General features: G+C 38.5%; 1 protein-coding gene across 4 annotated transcripts in view; it reads right to left on the bottom strand.

Annotated features, from left to right (window-relative positions):
- The window catches only part of PHTF1 (putative homeodomain transcription factor 1), a 58030-nt gene extending 37180 nt beyond the window's left edge, over positions 1 to 20850 (bottom strand). For 3 of the 4 annotated variants that reach the window (XM_077766829.1, XM_077766836.1, XM_077766811.1), the window contains exons 1-2: positions 20776 to 20850; positions 20097 to 20153 (exon numbers count right to left, since the gene is read on the bottom strand). In XM_077766829.1, coding sequence (XP_077622955.1) covers positions 20097 to 20153; positions 20776 to 20820 — 102 coding nt within the window. In that variant the 5' untranslated portion in view covers positions 20821 to 20850. The remainder of the gene's footprint in view (positions 1 to 20096; positions 20154 to 20775) is intronic. The other variant, XM_077766820.1, reaches the window with a different exon arrangement.
- Between the last annotated feature and the right edge of the window lie 235 nt (positions 20851 to 21085).

The following is a 21085-nucleotide window of genomic DNA, read 5'->3' on the forward strand; positions in this document are numbered from 1 at the left end:
CCCCGCCCAGCCCCCCGCTGCGGCCTCTCCACCCGCCGCCCCAGCAAGGGTCCCCTGACCCGCGGCGCTCCTGCGGGGCTCCTCCTCGTAGGCACAGGGACTGAAGTCCTGGCGGCTCTGCAGTGACGCCCTGCAGCCCACCCCCGCCCTTCAGTGCGCTACAGCTCCCATTCTGTCGCCCGTGGAGAGAGTCGGCTCACTGTCTGGTCAGGCACAGAGGGAAGGCGCCCAGCGCAAGGGCGGCCGGTGGACGACGAAGCAGCAGTTAAAGCCTGCACGGCCTTGCACGAAGGGCCACTCGGTCGATTCAAAAGCCAAAGAAAGATTTCCAAAGGGAACTCCTATCTGACGGAGACCCGACGGGGTAAGAGGATTTGCGAAGACGGACGAGGGGCGTAGCACAAGGGGAATAAAGACAAGCCTAAGAGAAGACCCAGAAACAGGAGATAGCATGACAAAAACTTAGGAAAGTTCAAGAAGGCCAAAGGAGAGTGGAAGGGAAAAGGGGTAAAGGTATGAGAGGGAGAAGCAGGAAGGGGAAGAAGAACCCAGACTGTGAGGATTATAACCACGTTAAGAGTGTCCGTCATAAGGGTACCAGCAAGTCAGCGAACAGCTTTACTTAGGAGAAAAACAATCTGATTTATGTTAAAACAGAAACAAAGTAACCAGCCGGTTTCAGTGACAGAGGGCTGGGGAGAGAGAACGGCGTTCAAAACAAAAATGCTATTCCAGTAACTTCAATGGACAAAAATGCTCTTCCAGTAACTTCGATGGAACGTGGACAAACTATCTGTAAAAAGCCAGACGGCATTTTCAGCCTTGCGGACTTCACCTCTGTGACAGCTACTGACCTCAGCCACTGCTGCACGACAGCTGACTAAGCCACAGACAATAAACACGTAAAACACAGAGGCCACTGCGCTCCAGCGGATTGGCCTGCAGGCAGCAGCGTGCAAACGATACATCCGTCCAGGGAATCGGAAATATAAATTGGGGAAAGTATTCATCGTCAAAAGCTTTAGAAGGCAGAATCCAGAAGTCCTGGGGATTGAAAATGTGGGGGCAGCGTGACGACGAAGCCACGGAGGAATGCCAAAGCCCAGCCCTGGCACTCCGGCTGCTCACTGGATAGGGAAGGCACGAGAAAGGACCGGACTGGATCAAGGGAAGGAAGGTCACGTACTGCTCACACCCCACCCGCCCAGCTGCAAGTCTGTGGGGCAGGGAAGGATTTGCCTCCCACAGGAAGGCACTGAGCAACTAGGAAAATAAAGATAATACACATTTAAGTCTAGTGAACTCCAAAGTTCATGCCTAAATGTTGATGAGATTTGAGGGGTTTTGCTACTGGTATAAATAAAAAGATAATGGTATTTTCATAACCATTCATATGCCTCTGTGTCTGTCAAACTGTCCTTTTATCTCAAATGGATTCCATATACACATCTATCTTATTACTCAGGTAACTTTATTTCTCTTTTTTGGGCAGGAGATTCTCCTAAATCAAATCTTTATTTTATTACAATACTTATATTACAAGGCTAATAACAAAAAAAAAATACCCTTCCTTACCCCTAATTCCTCATTATTCTTTCTTATTTCTAAATTATATGTGTACAGTGCTTTCATCAACTTTGGGTACTATCCATTCATTTCTTACTGCGGTAGATGAGGAAACAGCTTTCTTAGTTAGCCTGCAGGGTGAGAATAAAGCATCTAGTTCTGGAGGACTGCAGTAAGAAAAGAGCAGGAGTGTGTATGTGGTGCTGGAGAAAGCCAGGCACATACTACATGCTGGGTATTCACTGCACCACTGCACACAAATACCCATGCCCTCGCAAACTACAATGTTTCCCTCAAATACAGTTTTACCCCAGTTTTAATTCAATCAGTGATTGATGTTTAGAGTATCCTGATTATATAAATATTGTTACCAGCTAAGCCAGGTAATAAAGGATGATAATATCTCCTTTCTTAGAAAGTGTTTGTCCTACAATTGTGACTGCCTCATTTTTTTCTTCCCCCCCACCTTAACTGAGGTATAATTTACAAAAGTAGCATATATTTAAGGTATAATTTGTGACATTTTGATATACGTTGACATCGTGAATCAAGCTAGTTAACATATCCAATCCCCTCACATAGCTGCGTGCTAGGAATGCTTGATTTCCTATTTAAAGCATATGACACGGTATTATTAACTATAGTCATCGTGCTGTACATTAGATATCTGGAACTTACTCACCTTATGACTAAAAAGTTCGTACCCTTTGACCAACATTTCTCCATTTCCTCTATATCTTAACCTCTGTATCACCAGGAGTTAAGATATACACCACATACACCACATTCTACTCTGTTTCCAGGAATTTGACTTGTTGACATTCTGCATATAAGTGCGATTGTGCAGTATTTGCTTTCTGTGTTTGGCTACTTCACTTTGCATAATGCCCTTCAGGTTCATCCATGTGACTGCAAATGGCAGGATTTCCTTTTTTTTTTTTTCAAGATTAGTAATATTCCATTACACACACACACACACACACACACACACACACATAACATTTTCCTTATCAATCCATCCATCAACGAACCCTTAGGTTGTTTTCATATCTTGGCTACTATGAATAATACAATGAATATGAGGGTACAGATATCTCTTCAAGATAGGGATTTTATTTCCTTTGGACAAATACCCAGAGAAGGGATAGCTGGGTCAAATGGTAGTTCTATTTTTAATTTTTTGAAAAGCCTCCATAATGGCTATACCAATTTACATTCCCACCAACAGTATATAAAATTTCCCTATTCTGTGCATTCTCACCAAAACTTAACTATCTTTTGACTCTGTTTTTTAAGTTTACTTATTTATTTTGAGAGAAGGGGAGAGAGGGAGGGGCAGAGAGTGAGGCGAGGTGGGGGAGGCAGAGAGAGAAGGAGAGAGAATTCCAACCAGGCTTCACATTGTCAGACCCCAGTGCAGGGCTCAAACTCATGAACCACGAGATCATGACTTGAACTAAAACTAAAAGTCGGACGCTTAACCAACCAAGCCACCCAGGCATCTCTCTTTTGACTTTCTGATAAGAGTCATCCTGGCAAGTATGAGGTGATATCTCATTATGGTTTTGATTTACATTTCCCTGATGACTAGTGATGCTAAACACCTTTTCATATACCCATTGGTATATATAAATCTTCTTTGGAAAAATATCTGTCCAGGTCCTTTGTCCATTTTTAATTGGATTACTTGTTTTTAACTACTGAGTTGTGTGAGTTCTCTTATATTTTGAATATTGACCCCTTATCAGATATACGGTTTTAAATATTTTCTCTCATTCCTTAGGTTGCCTTTGCACTTTGTTGATTGCTTCCTTTGCTAGGCAAAAATGTTTTAGTTTGATGTAGTCCCACTTGTTACTTTTTGCTTTTGTTCCCTGGGCTTTTGCAGTCAAATCCAAAAAAACTCATTGCAAGACCAATGTCAAGGAGGTTTTCCCCTGTTTTCTTCTAGAAGTTATACAGTTTCAGGACTTACACTTAAGTCTTTAATTCACCTTGAGTTGATTCTTATGTATGGTATAAAATAAAGGTCCAATATCATTCTTCTGCACGAGGATATCTATCTAGTTTTCCCAACATCATTTATTGAAGAGACTCCTTTTCCCGTTGTGTATTTTTAGCACCTTTGCCAAAGATTAGTTGACTGTGTACACATGGGTTTATTTCTGGAGTCTTTCTTTTGTCCTATTTGTCCAGGTGTCTTTTATGCCAGTATCATAGTGTTTTGATTACTAAGCTTTGCAATAAAAATTTGAAATCAGAAAGTGTGATGCCTCCAGATTTGCTCTTCTTACTAATGCCTGTTTTAGCTATATGGAGTTCTTTGTAGCCCCATATGAATCTTAGGCTCGATTTTTCTGCATCTGCAAAAAAATGCCATTAGAATTTTGATAGATTGTTTTTAATCTGTAGATCACTTGGGTAATATGGACATTTTAACAATCTTAATTCTTCCAATCCATGAACATGAGATATCTTTCCATTTATCTGTGTCTTCTTCAGTTTCTTTCATCAATGTTTCTCTCATCAATGTTTCATAGTTTTCTGTGTTTGGCCTATTTCTATTTGCTTTATATATTTGGGTGCTTCTACATTGGGTGCATTAATATTTATAAATTATATACTCTATTCTTTTTCTTGTTCTGATTGTTTTTAGTGTAGAGAAATACAACAGATTTTTATATTGATTTTTGTATCCTACAACTTTACTGAATTCACTTATTATCATGGTGGAGTCTTTAGGGTTTTCTAAAAATGGTATCATGTCATCAACAAAAAGTAACAGTTTTACTTCTTCCTTTCTGATCTGGATGCCTTGTATTTCTTTTTCTTGCCTAACTGTTCTGGCTAGGACATCTAATACTATGTTGAATAAAGGTGAAAAAAAAAAGGGCATTCTGTCTTGTTCCTGATCATAGGTGAAGTTTTCAGCTCTTCACCATTGAGTATAATGTTAGCTGTGGGCTGTGAGATCTTGCCTTTTGCAACAACATGGATGGACCTTGAGGGCATTATGCTAAGTGAAATATGTCAGACAGAGAGACAAATAACATATGATCTATCTGAAATGTGGAATCTAAAAACAACAACAACAACGAAATCCAAAGCAAAACCAACAAACTGAGCTTATAGATACACAAAACAGATTGGTGTTTGCAAGAGCTGAGGACAGGGGTGAGAGAAATGGTTGACTGGATTTTTCCATTGGTTTAAATAAGTGGAATAAAAATTAAAGGTAATAAGGAAACACTGGCCTCAAAAGACACATTAGATATGACGGACTTAACCAATATGTGTGGGACATTCCATCCACAAGCAACAGAATACACATTCTCACGTGTACATAAAACACTTCTCCAGCCTAGATGACATTAGGCCACAAAACAAGTCTAATAAATTTAAGAAGAATGAAATGATATATGTGGAGATTAAACAACACGTTACTAAAAAATAAATAAATAAAACAAACAACATGCTACTAAATAACCAATGAGTCAAAGAAGAAGTCAGAAGAGAAATTTAAAACTTTGAGAACAAATGAAAATGAAAAGACAACATACCAAAGCTTATGGGATGAAACAAAAGCAGTTCTAAGAGGGAAGTTCATAGTGATAAATGTCTACATTAGGAAAAGAACCCTAATAAATTAACAACACCTTAACTTCACATCTCAAGAAACTAGAAAAGAGGAACAAACAAGCCCAAAGTTAGCAAAAGGAAATAGCAAAGATCAGAGTGGAAATAAATGAAATAGAGACTAAAAAGACAATAGAAAGATCAACAAACCAAGAGTGGGTTTCTTTAAAAGGTAAACAAAATAGACAAACCTTTAGCTAAACTTACCAAGGCGGGGGTGGCGGGGGAGAGGGGAGGAGAGGACTCAAACAGAACTACAAATGAAAGAGATGTTACAACTGATATCATAAGAAAAAAAGATCATTAAAAAAACTAATATGAACAATTATATGCAAACCAACTGTACAGCCTAAAGAAATAATAAACTCCTAGAAACACACAACCTCCCCAAACTGAATCAGGAAGAAATAGAAAATTTGAACAGACTGATTAATAGTAAGGATACTGAATCAGTAATCAAACCCTCTCAATCAAAAAAAAATTCCTGTAGGGGCACCAGGGTGGCTCGGTCAGTTGAGCATCCAACTCTTGGTTTCAGCTCAAGTCATGATCTCACAGTTCAGGAGTTTGAGCCCCACATCAGGCTCTACACTGAAGGCACAGAGCCTGCTTGGGATTCTCTCTCTCTCCCTCTCCCTGCCCCTCCCCTGCTCATGCTCGCTCGCTCTCTCAAAATAAATAAACTTTAAAAAAAAAAAAAGAAATTTATATATTTAAAAAAAAATTCCTGTACCAGATGGCTTCACTAGTGAATTCTACCAAACATTCAAGGAATTAATACCAATCCTTAACTCTTTCAAAAATTAGAAGAGGTGGGAATACTTCCAAATTCATTTTATGAGGCCAGCATCACCCTAATACTAAAACCAGACAAGAACACTACAAGACAAGAAAACGGGCCAATATCGCTGATGAACACAGATATAAAAATTCTCAAAAAAATTAGCAAACTGAATTCAACAATAAATCAAAAGGATCATACACCACAATCAGGTGGGATTTATTCCAGGGATGCAAGGATGGTTCAACATCCACAAATCAATGTAATATATTACATTGACAAAATTAAAGCTAAAAATATTATCATCTCAAAAGATGCAGAGAAAACATCTGACAAAATTCAACATCCATTTATGATAAAAACTCTCAACAAAATGGGTACAGAGGGAATGTACCTCAACATAATAAAGGTCATGTATGGTAAACCTCATTTTTTCATTCACTTGACACATACATATTACTAATTCATCTTGAAACTCCCTAGAAGTGTTACAAATCTGCTCCCAATATGCTTAAAACACAATGAATACCAGGTTCTTTCCTTCCCCCTGGAAAATGTCTGCATCACAGTTTCCTGTCCTCTTGCTTCTTTCCAGTCTGTTCTAAACCTGATACAAACTGTCATCCTGGGACATCTCTTAATTATCCTGCAATTCCCTTTACCTCTCCCTGTGCTGGCTATCCTGTTTCCTGGTACTACGGATTCCTCTTTTTTGGGTTACTCCTTCATTATAATACACGATGTGTCTTCCCATGCTTTCTGGGAGGGGGCATGAAGTTTTGAAACTCTGAAAATCTGAATATATCTCCATGTGGTGCCTTACAGTTGGTTAATCGACTCAGCATAAAACCTCCAGGAGCATGGGTTTCAAAGAGCATCCAGGCTGTTGGACACATCCACAGCATGAGTGCGATGCACCCCGACTCCACAGGGACGTTAGCTCCTATGCTCTGGATCCTCCCAGACCTTGCCCTATGTATCTCCCTATCTGGCTGTTCATCCATATCCATTATCATATCCTCTAATAAACCTGTGAATCTAAGTGTTTCTCTGAGTTCTGTAGGCCACCTTAGCAAATTAATCAAGCCTGAGGGGCAGATCATGGGAACCTGATTTGTAGCCAAGTAGGACAGAAGTTGTGGGGAACCTGGGGGCCTACTACTTACGACTGGTATCCAGAGTGGGGTGGCAGTAGTCTCGTGGCACTGAGCCTTTAATTATCTACCTGGAGACAGTGTCAGCGCCGAGTTACACTGTAGGATTCCCAGGTGGTCTCAGGGAGAAGTGCATGGTATTGGGGAAAACTTCCACGTGTTTGGTGACAGAGCAAAGTGTTTGGTGTGAGAATAGTAAGAGACTCACAGGAGAAAAAACAAGGTAGACTGAACTGAGTCCTTTTTTTTTTTTTTATTAAGTTCTGGAATATGATACTGTTCCTTGGTAAAGGTGTTAATCACTCAAAAGGTCCTTTCAGCAACATAATAAAGGCCGTCTATGACAAACCCAGAGCCATACCAGCCAAACCCCATACCAGCAGTAAAAAGCTGAAAGCTTTCCTTCTAAAATCAGGAATGAGACAAGAATGTCCCCTCTCCGCACTTTGATGCCAGACGGTGTTGACTGCAGCTCCTAGCGATGTCAATCACACAAGAGAAAGAAATAAAGGGCATCCATATTGGGAAGGAAGAAGTAAAACTGTCCTTATTTGCAGATTACATGATATTATATCTAGAAAACCCTAAAGACTCCCCCAAAAAACTATTAGAATAAATGAATTCAGTAAAGTTGTAGGACATAAAGTTAATACACAAAAATTTGTTCCATTTCTCTCAATCAATAACTACTTAAAGAGAAATTTTAAAACAACCTCACTGTTGATTTCATCAAAAAGAATAAAATACCTAAGAACAAACTGAACCAAGGAGGTGAAAGACCTGTATTCAAAAACTTTTAAGACAATGATTAAGCAAACTGAGGAGGACACTGATGAATGAAAAGATATGCCATGACTCACAGATGGGGAAAGTTAATACTGTTAAAATGTCCATACTATCCAAGGCCATCTATGGATTCAGGGCAATCCCTATCAAAATAGCAAAAGCATTTTTCACAGAACTAGAAAAAAATAATTCTAAAACCTGTAGGGAGCCACAAAAGACCTCAAATAGCCTAAGCAATCTTGAGAAAGAAAACCAAAGCTGGTATCAGAATACTAGATTTCAAAGTATACTACAGAGCTACAGTCATGAAGACAGTATGGTTTGGGCACAAAAACAGACACACAGATCAGTGGAACAGAAGAGAGGGCCCAGAAATAAACCCACACGTGTGTGGTCAGTTAATCTACAACAAAGAAAGCAAGAGTACACTGTGAGGAAGAGTCCCTTCAATAAACAGTTAGGGAAAACTGGACAGCTACCTGCAAAAGAATTAAACTAGACCGCTTTCTTATACCACATCAAAAAATAAACTCAAGATGCATTAAAGACCTAAATGTCAGACCTGACACCGAAAAACTCCTAAAAGAAAACGTAAGCAGTAACTCTTGGACCACTGGTCTTAGCAGCATATCTACTAATACGTCTCCCCAGGCATGGACAACAAAAGCAAAAATAAACAAGGGGGACTAAACCAGAATAAAGAGCTTCTGCTCAGTGAAGGAAACCATCAACAAAATGAAAAGGCAACTTACTGAATGGAAGACAATATCTGCAAATGATATATTCAATAAGGGAATAACATCCAAAATATATAAATAACTCATAGAATTCAATACCGAAAAACTAAATAATCCAATTAAAAAATGGGCAGAGGAACTAAATAGGTATTTTTTCCAAAGAAGCATACAGATGGCTAAGAGACACAGGAAAAGAAGTTCAAAATCACTAATTATCAGGGAAAGCAAATCAAAACCCAGGGAGATATCACCCCATGCCTGTCAGAATGGCTAGTATCAAAAAGACAAAATACTAGGTGTTGGCAAAGTTGTGGAGAAAAGGGAACCCTTGTGCAACGTTTGTGGGAATGCAAATGGGTGCCTCCACCGCTACTACAGAAAACAACATGGAGGCTCCCTAGAAACTTAGTAGAAATTCCATACAATCTGGCAATTCTACTTCTGGGTGTACACCCGAAGGAAACAAAAACACTAATTCGAAAAGAGATATGCATCCCTATGTTTACCACAGTATTATTGAGAACAGCCTAGGTATAGAAGCAACCTAAGTGTCTATTGACAGCTGAACGAATAAAGATATGGTAAATACATACAATGGAATATTAATGAGCCATAAAAAAAATGAAATCTTGCCATTTAGGACAACATGAATGGACCTAGAGCTAAGTAAAGTAAGTCAGAGAAAGTCAAATACCACATGACTTCACTTATATGTGGACTCTAAAGAACAAAACAAATGGACAAACAAAATACTGAAAGACTTATAAATACAGAGAACAAATTGGGGTCACCAGAGGAAAGGGGGGTGGGGCTGGGCAAAACAGGTGAAGGGGGTTAAAAGGTACAAACTTCCAGTTATGGAACGAGTAAGTCATGGGGATGTCAAGTACAGCATAGCAAATATAGTCAAGAATGTCATAATAACTTTTTTTGGTGGCAAATGGTAACTGCACTTATCATGGTGCGTTTTATAATGTATATAAATGTCAAATCAGTGTGTTATACACCTATAACTAATATAAATATTTTTTAAAATCCTTCCAATTTGGAAATGTGTGTATTTAAGTTCTGGGAAATGTATTATTTATTTGATAATTTCTTCTCCACGTATTTCATTTTTTCTGGAACATCTATTAACTAGATGTCAGGCTTCCTTTATGAACTGTATTTACTTTTCTAATTTTTTTAAAATTTTAAACATTTATTTACTTTTGAGAGAAAGAGCATGAGTGAGCTGGGGCAGAGAGAGTGGGAGACACAGAATCCAAAGCAGGTTCCAGGCTCCCAGCTGTCGGCACAGAGCCCGACGTGGCTCGAACTCACAAACTGTGAGATCATGACCTGTGCTGAAGTCAGATTAACTGACTGAACCACCCAGGTTCCCCTCTATTTTCATTTTCCTTGTTGTTTTGTACAATTTTTCAGCGAAATGGCTTCAACTTTACCTTCCAACTTTTCTACTAAATTTATTGGTTACTTTTGCTTTTTGGTTCTTATTTTTTCTTCAACAGTGCATTTTTTTTCTTTCTTTCCCCTTTTTATAAGTATCCAGTTCTTTATATATATTAATTATATCTTTAAAAATAACATCCTTGTGATTCCTTTATCATTTATCTGTGTCCTTCTTTTTCTTTAGGTCTCAAATATTTGATGATTGTCAACTACCCATTTACATTTAAAAGTAAGGGATGCCTGGGTGGCTGAGTCAGTTAAGCATCAGACTTCAGCTCAGGTCATGAACTTGAGGTTCATGGGTTCAAGCCCTGCATCGGGCCCTCCACTCTCAGCCCAAGAGCCTGCTTTGGATCTTCTGTCTCCCTCTCTCTCTGCCCCTCCCGTTCTCTCTTTCAAAAATAAACGTTAAAAAAACAAAAAGTGAGGCACTAACATGCTGAATGTGAGCTCAGCGTGCAACGGGGGAGGCTTGTTAAACAGCAGGCCTCACGGTAAACAGCCATTTCATTCCAGTATCTTTAGGACTTTGAAGCTGGCTGGTTTCTGCAAAAGTCAACTCCAGTCTTCTGTTGGAGATTATAAACCTGGCCACCTGACTTCTACGTACTCTCCGTCATCAGTGCAGTATTTCAACCCACTCTTATTTCATGTCTGGTGTTTCAGAAACCAGAACTTCTCTGGCCTGGGCTCTCCAGAAAGCAAGCTTCAATCCAACCTTCTGTCAGAAAAAGATAAGGGTATATACGTGACCATGTAGAATAAAGAAGATGATTTGGGGACAGATCAACTGACACTTATAAATAAACTCAAACCATCCAGTTCCACCTCATTAATTCCTGAGTCCTTTAGAGATTAAATAGAGGACTTATGAACAGAAAGCTCACTTGTTTCCTACTGGCATTCCTTAGTACAGACACTTACATTTTTACTTTCTTCACTTTCCAACTTTCAAATTGTGTTAATAGCTCTCACTTACGGTAGTCCTCTTTCCCATTCTTTTCATCCTTGTGGGCTGGTATCTTTTTTGTATTCATTGTAATTTAAAAAATTTTTTTAATATTTATTTTTGAGAGAGACAGAGCGCAAGCGGGAAGGGCAGAGAAAGGGGGAGACACAGAATCCAAAGCAGGCTCCAGGGTCTGAGCTGTCAGCACGAACTGTGAGATCATGACCTGAGCCGCAGTTGGACACTTAACCAACTAAACCCACCCAGGTGCCCCTTATGCATATAATTTTAGAGGGGTTTCAGAAGAGATCAGATAGGGATTAAGGCACATATTCAAATCATCGTCTTCCATGAGGAATCTCATCTGTCATGTCCCTACCATCCAGCTTAAGAAATAAAACATTACAAATATAGCTGAAGTAACCTTTGTGCCTATGATTAGCCTTTTAAAATTTTGTAGTTGTAAAAAAAAAATAAAATAAAATATTCTAGGTATAAAATCATATCATTTTCAAACACGGAGTTTCATTATTCTAATGCTAATTAGAAAAAAAATCAAAGACTGGGGCGCCTGAATGGCTCAGTTGGTTGAGCGTCCAACTTCGGTTCAGGTCATGATCTCACAGTTCGTGGGTTCAAGCCCCATATCAGGCTCTGTGGTGACAGCTAGTTCAGTGCCTGGAGCCTGTTTCAGATTCTGTATCTCCCTCTCTCTCTGACCCTCCCCTGCTCATGCTGTCTCTCTCTCTCTCTCAGAAATAAATAAAACATATAAAAACAATTTTTTATATCAAAGAAAAAGAATAAAAAATAATTCAAAGAGATACATGCACTCTGATGTTTATGGCAGCATACCTACAATAACCAAATTATGGAAACAGCCCAAGAGTCCATCAACTGATGGATAAAGAAGATGTGGTGTGTACACACACACACACACACACACAAACACACTGGAATATTACTCAGCCATATAAAGAAATGAAATCTTGCCATTTGCAACAACATGGATGGAGCTAGAGAGTATTATGCTAAGTGAAATACATCAAAGGGAGACAAATTCCATATGATTTCAGTAATGTGGACTTTAAGAAACAAAACAGATGAACAAAGGGGGAAAAAGAAAGAAAGAAAGAAAGAAAAAGAGAAAGAGAGAGAGACAAGCTAAGAAACAGACTCTTAACTATAGAGAACAAACTGATGGTTACCAGTGGGGGTTTGGTGAGGGGTTGGGTGAAATAGAGGGTTAAAGAGGACACTTGTGGGCAGCACTGGGGGGTGCGTGGAAGTGTGGAATCACTATATTGCAAACCTGAAACTAATATTATACTGTATGTTAACTAAATGAAATTTAAATTAAACTTTTAAAAAGTTTTAAATAAAAAATAAATAATAAGAAAAAATAGTACAATTAGAATGCTCATCTTAGCAAATATATCCCAAGGGATATGGGAGTGACTGAGATGAGCTTCATTACTGAAAATAATGTTAGACCTTAAATTTAATATATTCTCCCAATTAAGAAATTTTAGGGGCACCTGGGTGGCTTAGTGGGTTAAGTGTCCAACTTTGGCTCAGGTCACAATCTCACGGTTCGTGGGTTCGAGCCCCGCGTCAGGCTCTGTGCTGACAGCTAGCTCAGAGCCTGGAGGCTGCTTTGGATTACGTGTCTCCCTCTCACTCTCTGACATTTCCCTGCTCACGCTGTCTCTCTCTCTCTCAGAAATAAATAAAACATTAAAAAAAATTTTTTCAAAAAAGAAATTTTAGGAGACAACGGTCATTGGGAATCTGTACGAAATTCCTGTGTATAACATTATGATTTCGCCTAATTTTTTCTATTGGTGTGACTTAAGAAAATAGCTGTATTGAGATATGATTTACATATTATAAAACTCACCCATTCTTAGATGTGAAGTTTTAGTAATTAACTAATTTAGTAGATTTCCAGTATATTTGTATAGTTGGGCAGCCATGTTCAAGTTTCAGAACATTTCCATAAACTCAAAAACAAGAATGGCAGTAAATCTCTGTTCCTCTCCCCCAGCCATAGGCAACCACTAATCGGCTTCCTATTCCATAAATTCACCTTTTGTAGAAATCTCATATAAATTGAATTATACTCTAGTCATTTGTGTCCGGTCCCTTCACTAGCATAACATTTTGGAGGTTCATCTAATGTTGTAGCATGTATTAATAGCTTTTTTTTTTAAGTTGGTTTATTTTGAGAGAGAGAGGACACGCATACGCAAATATGCGAGCAGGGGAGGGGCAGAGAGGAAGGGAGAGAGAATCCTAAGCAGGCTCTGCACTGACAACACAGAGCCCCTACGCTGGGCTCAATCTCACAAAGAACTACACTTAAGCAACTGAGCCACCGAGGAGCCCGTACACTGATAGTTTTAACTGCTGCGTTGGTAGCCCCTTGCAGAGATATAACACATCCGTTCTTCCCCCCACCAGTTGACAGACATTTGGACTTCTTTCCAGTTTGGGGCTTTTATGAACAGTACTGCTATGAACATTTGCATGTGCTCATATAGTTTTATTTCTCCTGGATAGATACCTAGGAGTGGAGGCGCTAGTGAGGTACATGTTTAATTTTTTAAGAAACCACCAAACTATTCTCCACTTTCCGCTCCCACCAGCACTGTATGAGCATTCTAATTCCTCCATGCCCTTGTCAACACTTGGTAAGGTCAGTCATTTTAAGTTTAGCCATTCTAACAAGTGTATGGTAGTATCTCCCTACGGTTTTAATTTGTACTTCCCAATGACTAATACTGTTGAAGCATCTTTTCATGTGCCCATGAAATGACCATTAACCATTCATTTACCTTTGGTGAAATATCTATTCAATATCAATTCAAATATTTTGCCCATTTTTATGTTTTTTTGTTGAGTTGTAGGAGGTTTTTTTTGTTGAGTTATAAGAGTTCTTTATATATTGTACATACAAACACTCTATTTTTACATATGTATTTTTTCTCCCAGCATATGGCTTGTCTTTTCATTTTTCAATGGGATATTCTGAGACACATTTTACATTTTTATGAAGACTGACTTATCAATCTTCCCTTTATAGATGTTTCTAAGAAGTCTGTCCTATTCCAAGGTCACAAAGATCTTCTATCTTTTCTCTAGAAAATCTATACTTTAGTTTTTACAGGTAAGTGTATGGTCCATTTTAAGTGATTTTTGTGTGAGATGTGAGGTAAAAAATCAAAGCTCATTTTTATACATGTGGATATCTAATTGTTCCAGTGCAATTTGTTGACAATACTATCATTCCTCCCTTGAATTGCTTTGGCATCTTTGTCAAAAATCAACTTATCAAAACCATAAGGATTTATTTCTGGGTACTCTATCCTGATGCGTTGATCTATTACTCATGCCAATACTATACCTCCTGGATTACTATAGCTTTATAGTAAATTTTGAGATCCAGTAATCTAAGTCCTCCAAGTCTTTCTTATTTTTAAACTGTTTGAATATTCTAAGTTCTCTGCATTCTTCATTGATTTTAGAATTAGCTTATCAATTTCTATCAAAAAAGAAAAGAAGGCTGCTGGAATTCTGAAAGGATCATATTGAATCTGTAGATGCATTTGGAGAGAATTGCCACCTTAACAATAAACTTAACAATACTGAGCCTTTCAGATCAGCAACATAAAATATTACTCTATTTAGATCTTTAATTTTTCTTAGCAATGCTTTGTAGTTTTCAGTGTACAGGTCTTATACTTTCTAGGTTAAACTTACCCCTAAGTATTTTATTCATTTTTAGCTATTGTGAATGAATCTTTTTCTTAATCTTGGATTAGTCATTGCTAGTTAATAAAAATACAAATGATTTTTGTCAATTGATCTGGATTCTAAAGACCTTGCTATACTCATTTGCTAATGTTAGTAATTTTTTGTAGAGGCCTTAGAATTTTCTAAATATGGGATCATGTCATCGCGAGTGAAGGCAACTTTTTCTTTTCCATCTCAAAGCCTTTTATTTCTTCTCCTTCCCTTACTGCACTGGTTAGCAATGTTAAATAGCTGTGGTAAGACAACTTCCTTGCTTTGTTCCTGATTTTAGGGGCAAATTACTTTTTTTTAGAGGAAATTACTTTTTATTTCTACTTCATTGTTAATGGGCATTAAATTCTGTCAAATGTTTTTTCTGTCTCTAATGAGAAGATCAGGCAGTTTCCTCCTTCATTCTACTAATATGGTATATTACATTGATTTATTTTCAAATGTTAAACCAATGTTGTATTCCTAGGATAAACCCCACTTGGTCCCAGCAGATAAACCGATTTATATGTTGTTGAATTTGGTTTGCCAATCTTTCTTAAAGATTTCACACCTATGTTCACAATGAATTTTCTTGTGAGGTCTTTGTCTGGCTTTAGAATCAGGATAATACTGGTCTCATAAAATGAGTCGGGAAGTATACTTCCTCCTGTTTTCTGAAAAGAGTTTGTGTAGCATTAGTATATTCCTTCTTGGCTTAATTAAGTGCTATTCATCCTTCAGATCTCATTTGAAGTATCAGTTCCTTAGGGAAGGCTTCTCTGACCTCCTTGACTAAGTCCATTTCCCTTGTTATAACCGTTTTTTCTTAATGTTTTATTTATTTATTTATTTATTTATTTATTTTTGAGAGAGAGAGACATACGGCGTGAGCAGGGAAGGGGCAGAGAGAGAGGGAAATAACAGAATCTGAAACAGGCTCCAGGCTCTGAGCAAGCTGTCAGCACAGAGCCCGATGCGAGGCTTGAACCCATGAACTGTGAGATCATGACCTGATCATGATCATGTTGATCCAAAGTCGGAGGCTCAACTGACTGAGCCACCCAGGCGCCCCTATAATAGTTTGTAAAGAATAGCTCTTCTTCTTAGCATTTATTATGGAGTAATTTTTATTCATTAATGGGATTTTTATTATTGTTTCTCTCCCATTTTAAGCTCCATGAAAAGAAAAATGTTGAGTGTTTTTGCTCATCATTATGTAGCCATTAGTGCCTAGCCCACTACCTGACATACTTTAGGTGGGTGCTCAACAATATTTAGCAACTGAAGAACACATAATGACTGCTTTAGGTTTAGTTTTGGTATTTCCTTCCCTTCTTGGAATTATGTTTTCTTTCTCTAGATTCTTCATATAGTAACGTGCATCTCTGTCACTCTTCCTAGTCAATCTAGACATTTTCTGTTCATATAGACATTTTGCCAGTGATATAATTTTATCAAGTATTAACTTCAGAAACACTCCAGACATTTTGCTGTAATGTCTATCTTTCTTTCCTTCAAAAACACAAATACGACATGGCTCCTCTGTTCAAAAACCATGAAAATTTTTCTGTTTTCTACAGAACAGTATCAAAGTTTCTAAGCAAAGCATTCAAGTCAGCTCCAGACTGATTTATGGCCTATCTTCTTATCTATGTACCTTATACTCCAATCAGATGGGGCTACCTGCCCTTCTCTTAAACAAGTATTATTATACTTCTGTTTGTCAGTACTTTTCCTCTTATGCACAGCACCTAGCAAAATCCTTAAACATAGCTCGAAAAACGTTTGTGGAAGAGTACATACACTTTTCATAACCCAAGTTAAGGGTTTTTAAATTTACATCTTTTATAATTTTGAAGATTTTGTTTAATCGAAGCAAGCACTATTTTTATTGCCATGTTCTCACATTTGCAAATTTTTCTTTTTTCAGTGGTAATAACCTTTTAATCTGTTTTATTATTTATTTTAGTATAATTAACATAAACTTCAGGTTACAATATGATTCAACAATTCTGTATGTTACTAGGTCACTTATCACAGCAAGTATCCTCTTAATCCCCCTTTATCTATTTCAGCCCTCTGAAACCCCCTCCCTCCTGGCAACTACCAGTTTGTTCTCTGTATTTGAGTCTCTTTTGCCTCCTTTTTTGTTTCTTAAAACCACACATGAGTGAAATCATATGTTATTTGTCTTTCTTCCTCTAATTTCACTTAGCATTATACCCTCCAGGTCCATCCACCTGGTTGCAAATGGCAAGATCTAATTCTTTTTTGTGGCTAACGTTCCATTATATATATATATAAATAATCCGTTCATCTGTTGATGGACATTTAGGTTGCTCCTATACCTTGGCTATCGTCAATGCTGCTGCAATAAACATAGGGGTGCAGGCAACTTTTCAAATCAGTGTTTTTGTTTTCTTTGGGTAAATACCCAGTAGTGGAATTATTGGATCATGTGGTAATTCTATTATTAATTTTTTGAGCAACTTGCATACTGTTTTTCACAGTGGCCGCACCAAGTCACATTCCCACCAACAGTGCATGAGGGTTCCTTTTTTAACATGTCCTCATCAGTACTTGCAGTATCTTGCGTTTTGATTTTTAACATTCTGACTGGTTGTGAGGTGGTATCTCATTGTGGTCTGCATTTTCCTGCTGATTAGAAATGTGAAGCTTCTGTTGGCCACCTCTCTGTCCTCTTTAGAAATGTGTCTTTTCAAATCCTCTGCCCATTTTTAATCAATTATTTGCTTTTTTTGGTCATGACTCCTTGGGATGTTAACCCCTACTGGATACATCATTTGCAGATATCTTCTCCCATTCAGTATTGCCTTTTTGTTTTGTTGATGGTTCCCTTTGCTGTGTGAAAGCCTTTTATTTTGGGGTCAATTCAACTGTCTAATTTTGGTTTTGTTTTCTTTGCCTGAAGAGACATATCGAGAATTTCTAAGGCCAATGTCAGAGAAACTATAGGTTATGTTTTCTTCTTATGTCTTCAGGTCTCACATTCAGGTCTTTAAGCATTCTGAATTCATTTTTGCATATGGCATAAGAAAGTGGTCCCATTTCATTCTTTTGCATGTAGCTGTTCAGCTTTCCCAGACCATTTGTTGAAGAGACTGCCTTTTCCCCACTGTATATTCTTGCCTCTTGAATTAATTTGTATCACATAATTTCTAATTTTATTGTACTGTGATCTGATGTTAATATTGTTTACTATTTTTTAAATTTTCTTTAATTTTTTTATCAAAAATATTTATATTTGTGTATTTGGTTTTTAAATTGCATGAAATACTTTGTATCCTATACTTTAAGTCTTAGACAAAAATTGACCAAACATATTTTAAAAGATTTCTTGGCTCATCTCCCACCACCAATAGACTGTGAAATTCAGGTCTCTCTTATTGACTGTATTCTTAGAGCCTAGAACATGTTGATACATGAACTCAGTAAATTTTTAGAGTTGTCTTTAATTGGATTCTTTTCACTGCTGCTAAAGTAGAAGTATACATTAAGGAGTTGTTAGGTAGATTACCTTGTGACAGAATGACGAATAAAAACATATATAATAGATGGGGTTAGTTAAACAGGGCAACAGATACTGAGGTCCTAGTATGAATCAAGAGGTCTAAGAATAGGCTGCAAATACAGTTCCTGCCCTGAGGCCTACGAGGACCACAGGTTAACAAATACTTCTGACTTGGTATGCTAAAAGGAAGGTACGCATAAAATGGCATGGAAAGAAGAGTTGAGAAAATCTTTAGTTGGGTAGGCGAAGGAGGTAGGTAAGGCAACTCTAAAGCAGTAAATAAAATCTTTTTAAGGATACGGAAACCAAAACCCAGGGACATTACAGCACCGTCCCGATCACAGGCTGGAGATCACAAAATGAGGATCTTCCCGTTGCGTGCTCTTCCTGTTACACCTTACTTTCTATCAGTGCTTTACAGCAATGGACAAAAGGCTAACAGGCCAGGATTTAGAGAGTAACAAACTAAAATGTGGGGCGTTATTCATCCTACCCCATCCCATGTCCCTTTAGTATAAAAAAATCAAGGACAATACAAAACTGTAAGAGTTTGCCATGTACCATGTAGTTCTAACAACTTCCTAGCTGACTGGCCTCTTATGCACCTACTAGTGTTGGTTCAAGGTATTTCACCAGAGATTTAAACATCCCAGGCCAATCAGTGACTTGTAGATAAATGAAACTATTAAATTGTATTATACCCACACATACATATATTTTTTTAAGTGTTAATAAAGGACCTGCAACATATCTTTAAAATAGCAAGGTCCAGAAACGAGAATCTGCCGGCCATTATTCAGCACTTTCCAAAGAAGCGAGGCCCTGAATCTGTAGAGCTAAGTATTAAAGTCAAGAAGGAGAGACAGTCTTTTAGAGGCAGGGAAGGTCTCTAGGCTTTTCCACATGCCTCAAGACTATCTGATTACATGTGGCTGCCAAGCAACCTTCCCATGACTCATCTGCACCACCCTTCCCCCCTCCTGGTACATATCGACCCCACAACCCTGACTCTGGAACACTGGATTATTTACCCCCACCCTGCCCTATTATAAATTAATAAACTGGCATTCGGAATCACACCTCAGTTTTTTAACATGAAATAAGCCCAAGAAATCTGCTCAGTTCTAAGAGCAGCATAGAAAAAAAAGTTTTAAGGACCTGAAAAATGTAAGACCACACTCAAAATCAGTAATTGAAAAAGTGATTCAGGCCACAAATGGATGTGATTTGGTTTGCACAGGAAGAGGAAAAGGAGGAAGAAGAAAGGAAGAAGAGGGAGAAGCAGGTGAAAGTGGAGGAGGAGGAGGAAAGGAGGGGAGGGGAGGAAGGGAAGATGCTCTGAAAAAATCTGGATATTTCAGCATAAAAATGCATCTTCCCAGCTTCTCTTGAAAACTCGGAGTCTCTGGCAAACCTGGGCCTGCATTGCCACAGAATAGAACTGACCAGAGTTAAGCAGTCACAGCTCCCTTTGAGGAGACATTTGTCCCCTCTAATTCATCACAGACCAACCACTCCTTTCTATTTCCCTGATATTGAGGCCAGATGTCAACTGTCATTTATCATTCTGCTTGCAGGGCTGTCTTCCTTACAGATTTCAAAGAATAAAGAACGCCATACTTGGTGGATAAGTGCAGATTTTATAAAAAAAAAAAGTGCAATCCACTCTTCACATTAATTCAGTAAAACAAAGCTAGAATCAAAGAAATCAATTTACCTTAATCTGAGTCTGTTCGATTGACTTTTCCCATATCTGCTGATCATATGCTCCAATCTGAAATAGGGAGCAGGCTATTTAAATGATGCAAAGGAAATCCTCTCACTTCAGTCAAATCTCACAAACGTCAACGAAACTATTAAGCATCAACACGATATCTGGAAAATGTTTATGCTTCTCCGAGGTTAGAAGAAGTTATTATTTAAAGGACTGTTTCATTCAAAACTCTAAAGTAGCTGGATCTAAAAGTTAAAAAGTAATGTCCAAAATATTTCAAATTAAGTATTACCTTACAAGATATTTCCACTTCACAAGGAAAACATCAGTAGGAAAACTAGAGAGGAATAAAAGGTAACGGGCAGCTCGATAAGACTGGGGACCGTACCAATCTGAGCTGTGAAGAGAAAAGTTTCACGTCTAAAAACAAAACAACAGCAGTGTGATCAGAAGCAAACTTTCAGAGCGTTGCGGTGGCGCGGTGTGTGCGGCCTGGAGAAGGGAGGGGCCTTGAAACTCACATTCCGGGACCTGGAAGTGAGTGTAACCGACCTAATGACCTTGTGCCTCGGTTTGTCCGTTGACCTTGAGAGACAGATACGGTGCAGAATTCCCGGCGCTAACTAACGGGAGATTCTCTGCGGGAGCATTTTGCTTTACAAACAACAGAGATCGGTATTACCTTCTTTTGGTACCACGATATAGCATCTCTCTCACTTGAGGCCATCTGGGTCTCCAGCCGGAGAGTGGGATCTCACTGAAAATGAAGGAAAGCCGGTCGGTGAGTCCGGTGGCCGAAAGCTACTCTCCCAGTTTGGGTAGAACTCAAAAACCGCTTCTCTCGGCCTCTCCATGAGCCGCTGCCTCCCTTTCCCCGGCACACAGCCGGGGAAAAAAAGGACAAAAACAGAAGCAAACCCAAAACCTCTGGCGCAGTGGCGCCCGGAGAAGCGTCTCTGCGATATTTGGTGCGAGTGTGCTCGAGGCTGCAA

This window comes from Crocuta crocuta, unplaced genomic scaffold (genome assembly GCF_008692635.1).
Source record: "Crocuta crocuta isolate KB4526 unplaced genomic scaffold, BGI_CrCroc_1.0 scaffold180, whole genome shotgun sequence".
In the NCBI taxonomy this organism is placed as follows: domain Eukaryota; kingdom Metazoa; phylum Chordata; class Mammalia; order Carnivora; family Hyaenidae; genus Crocuta; species Crocuta crocuta.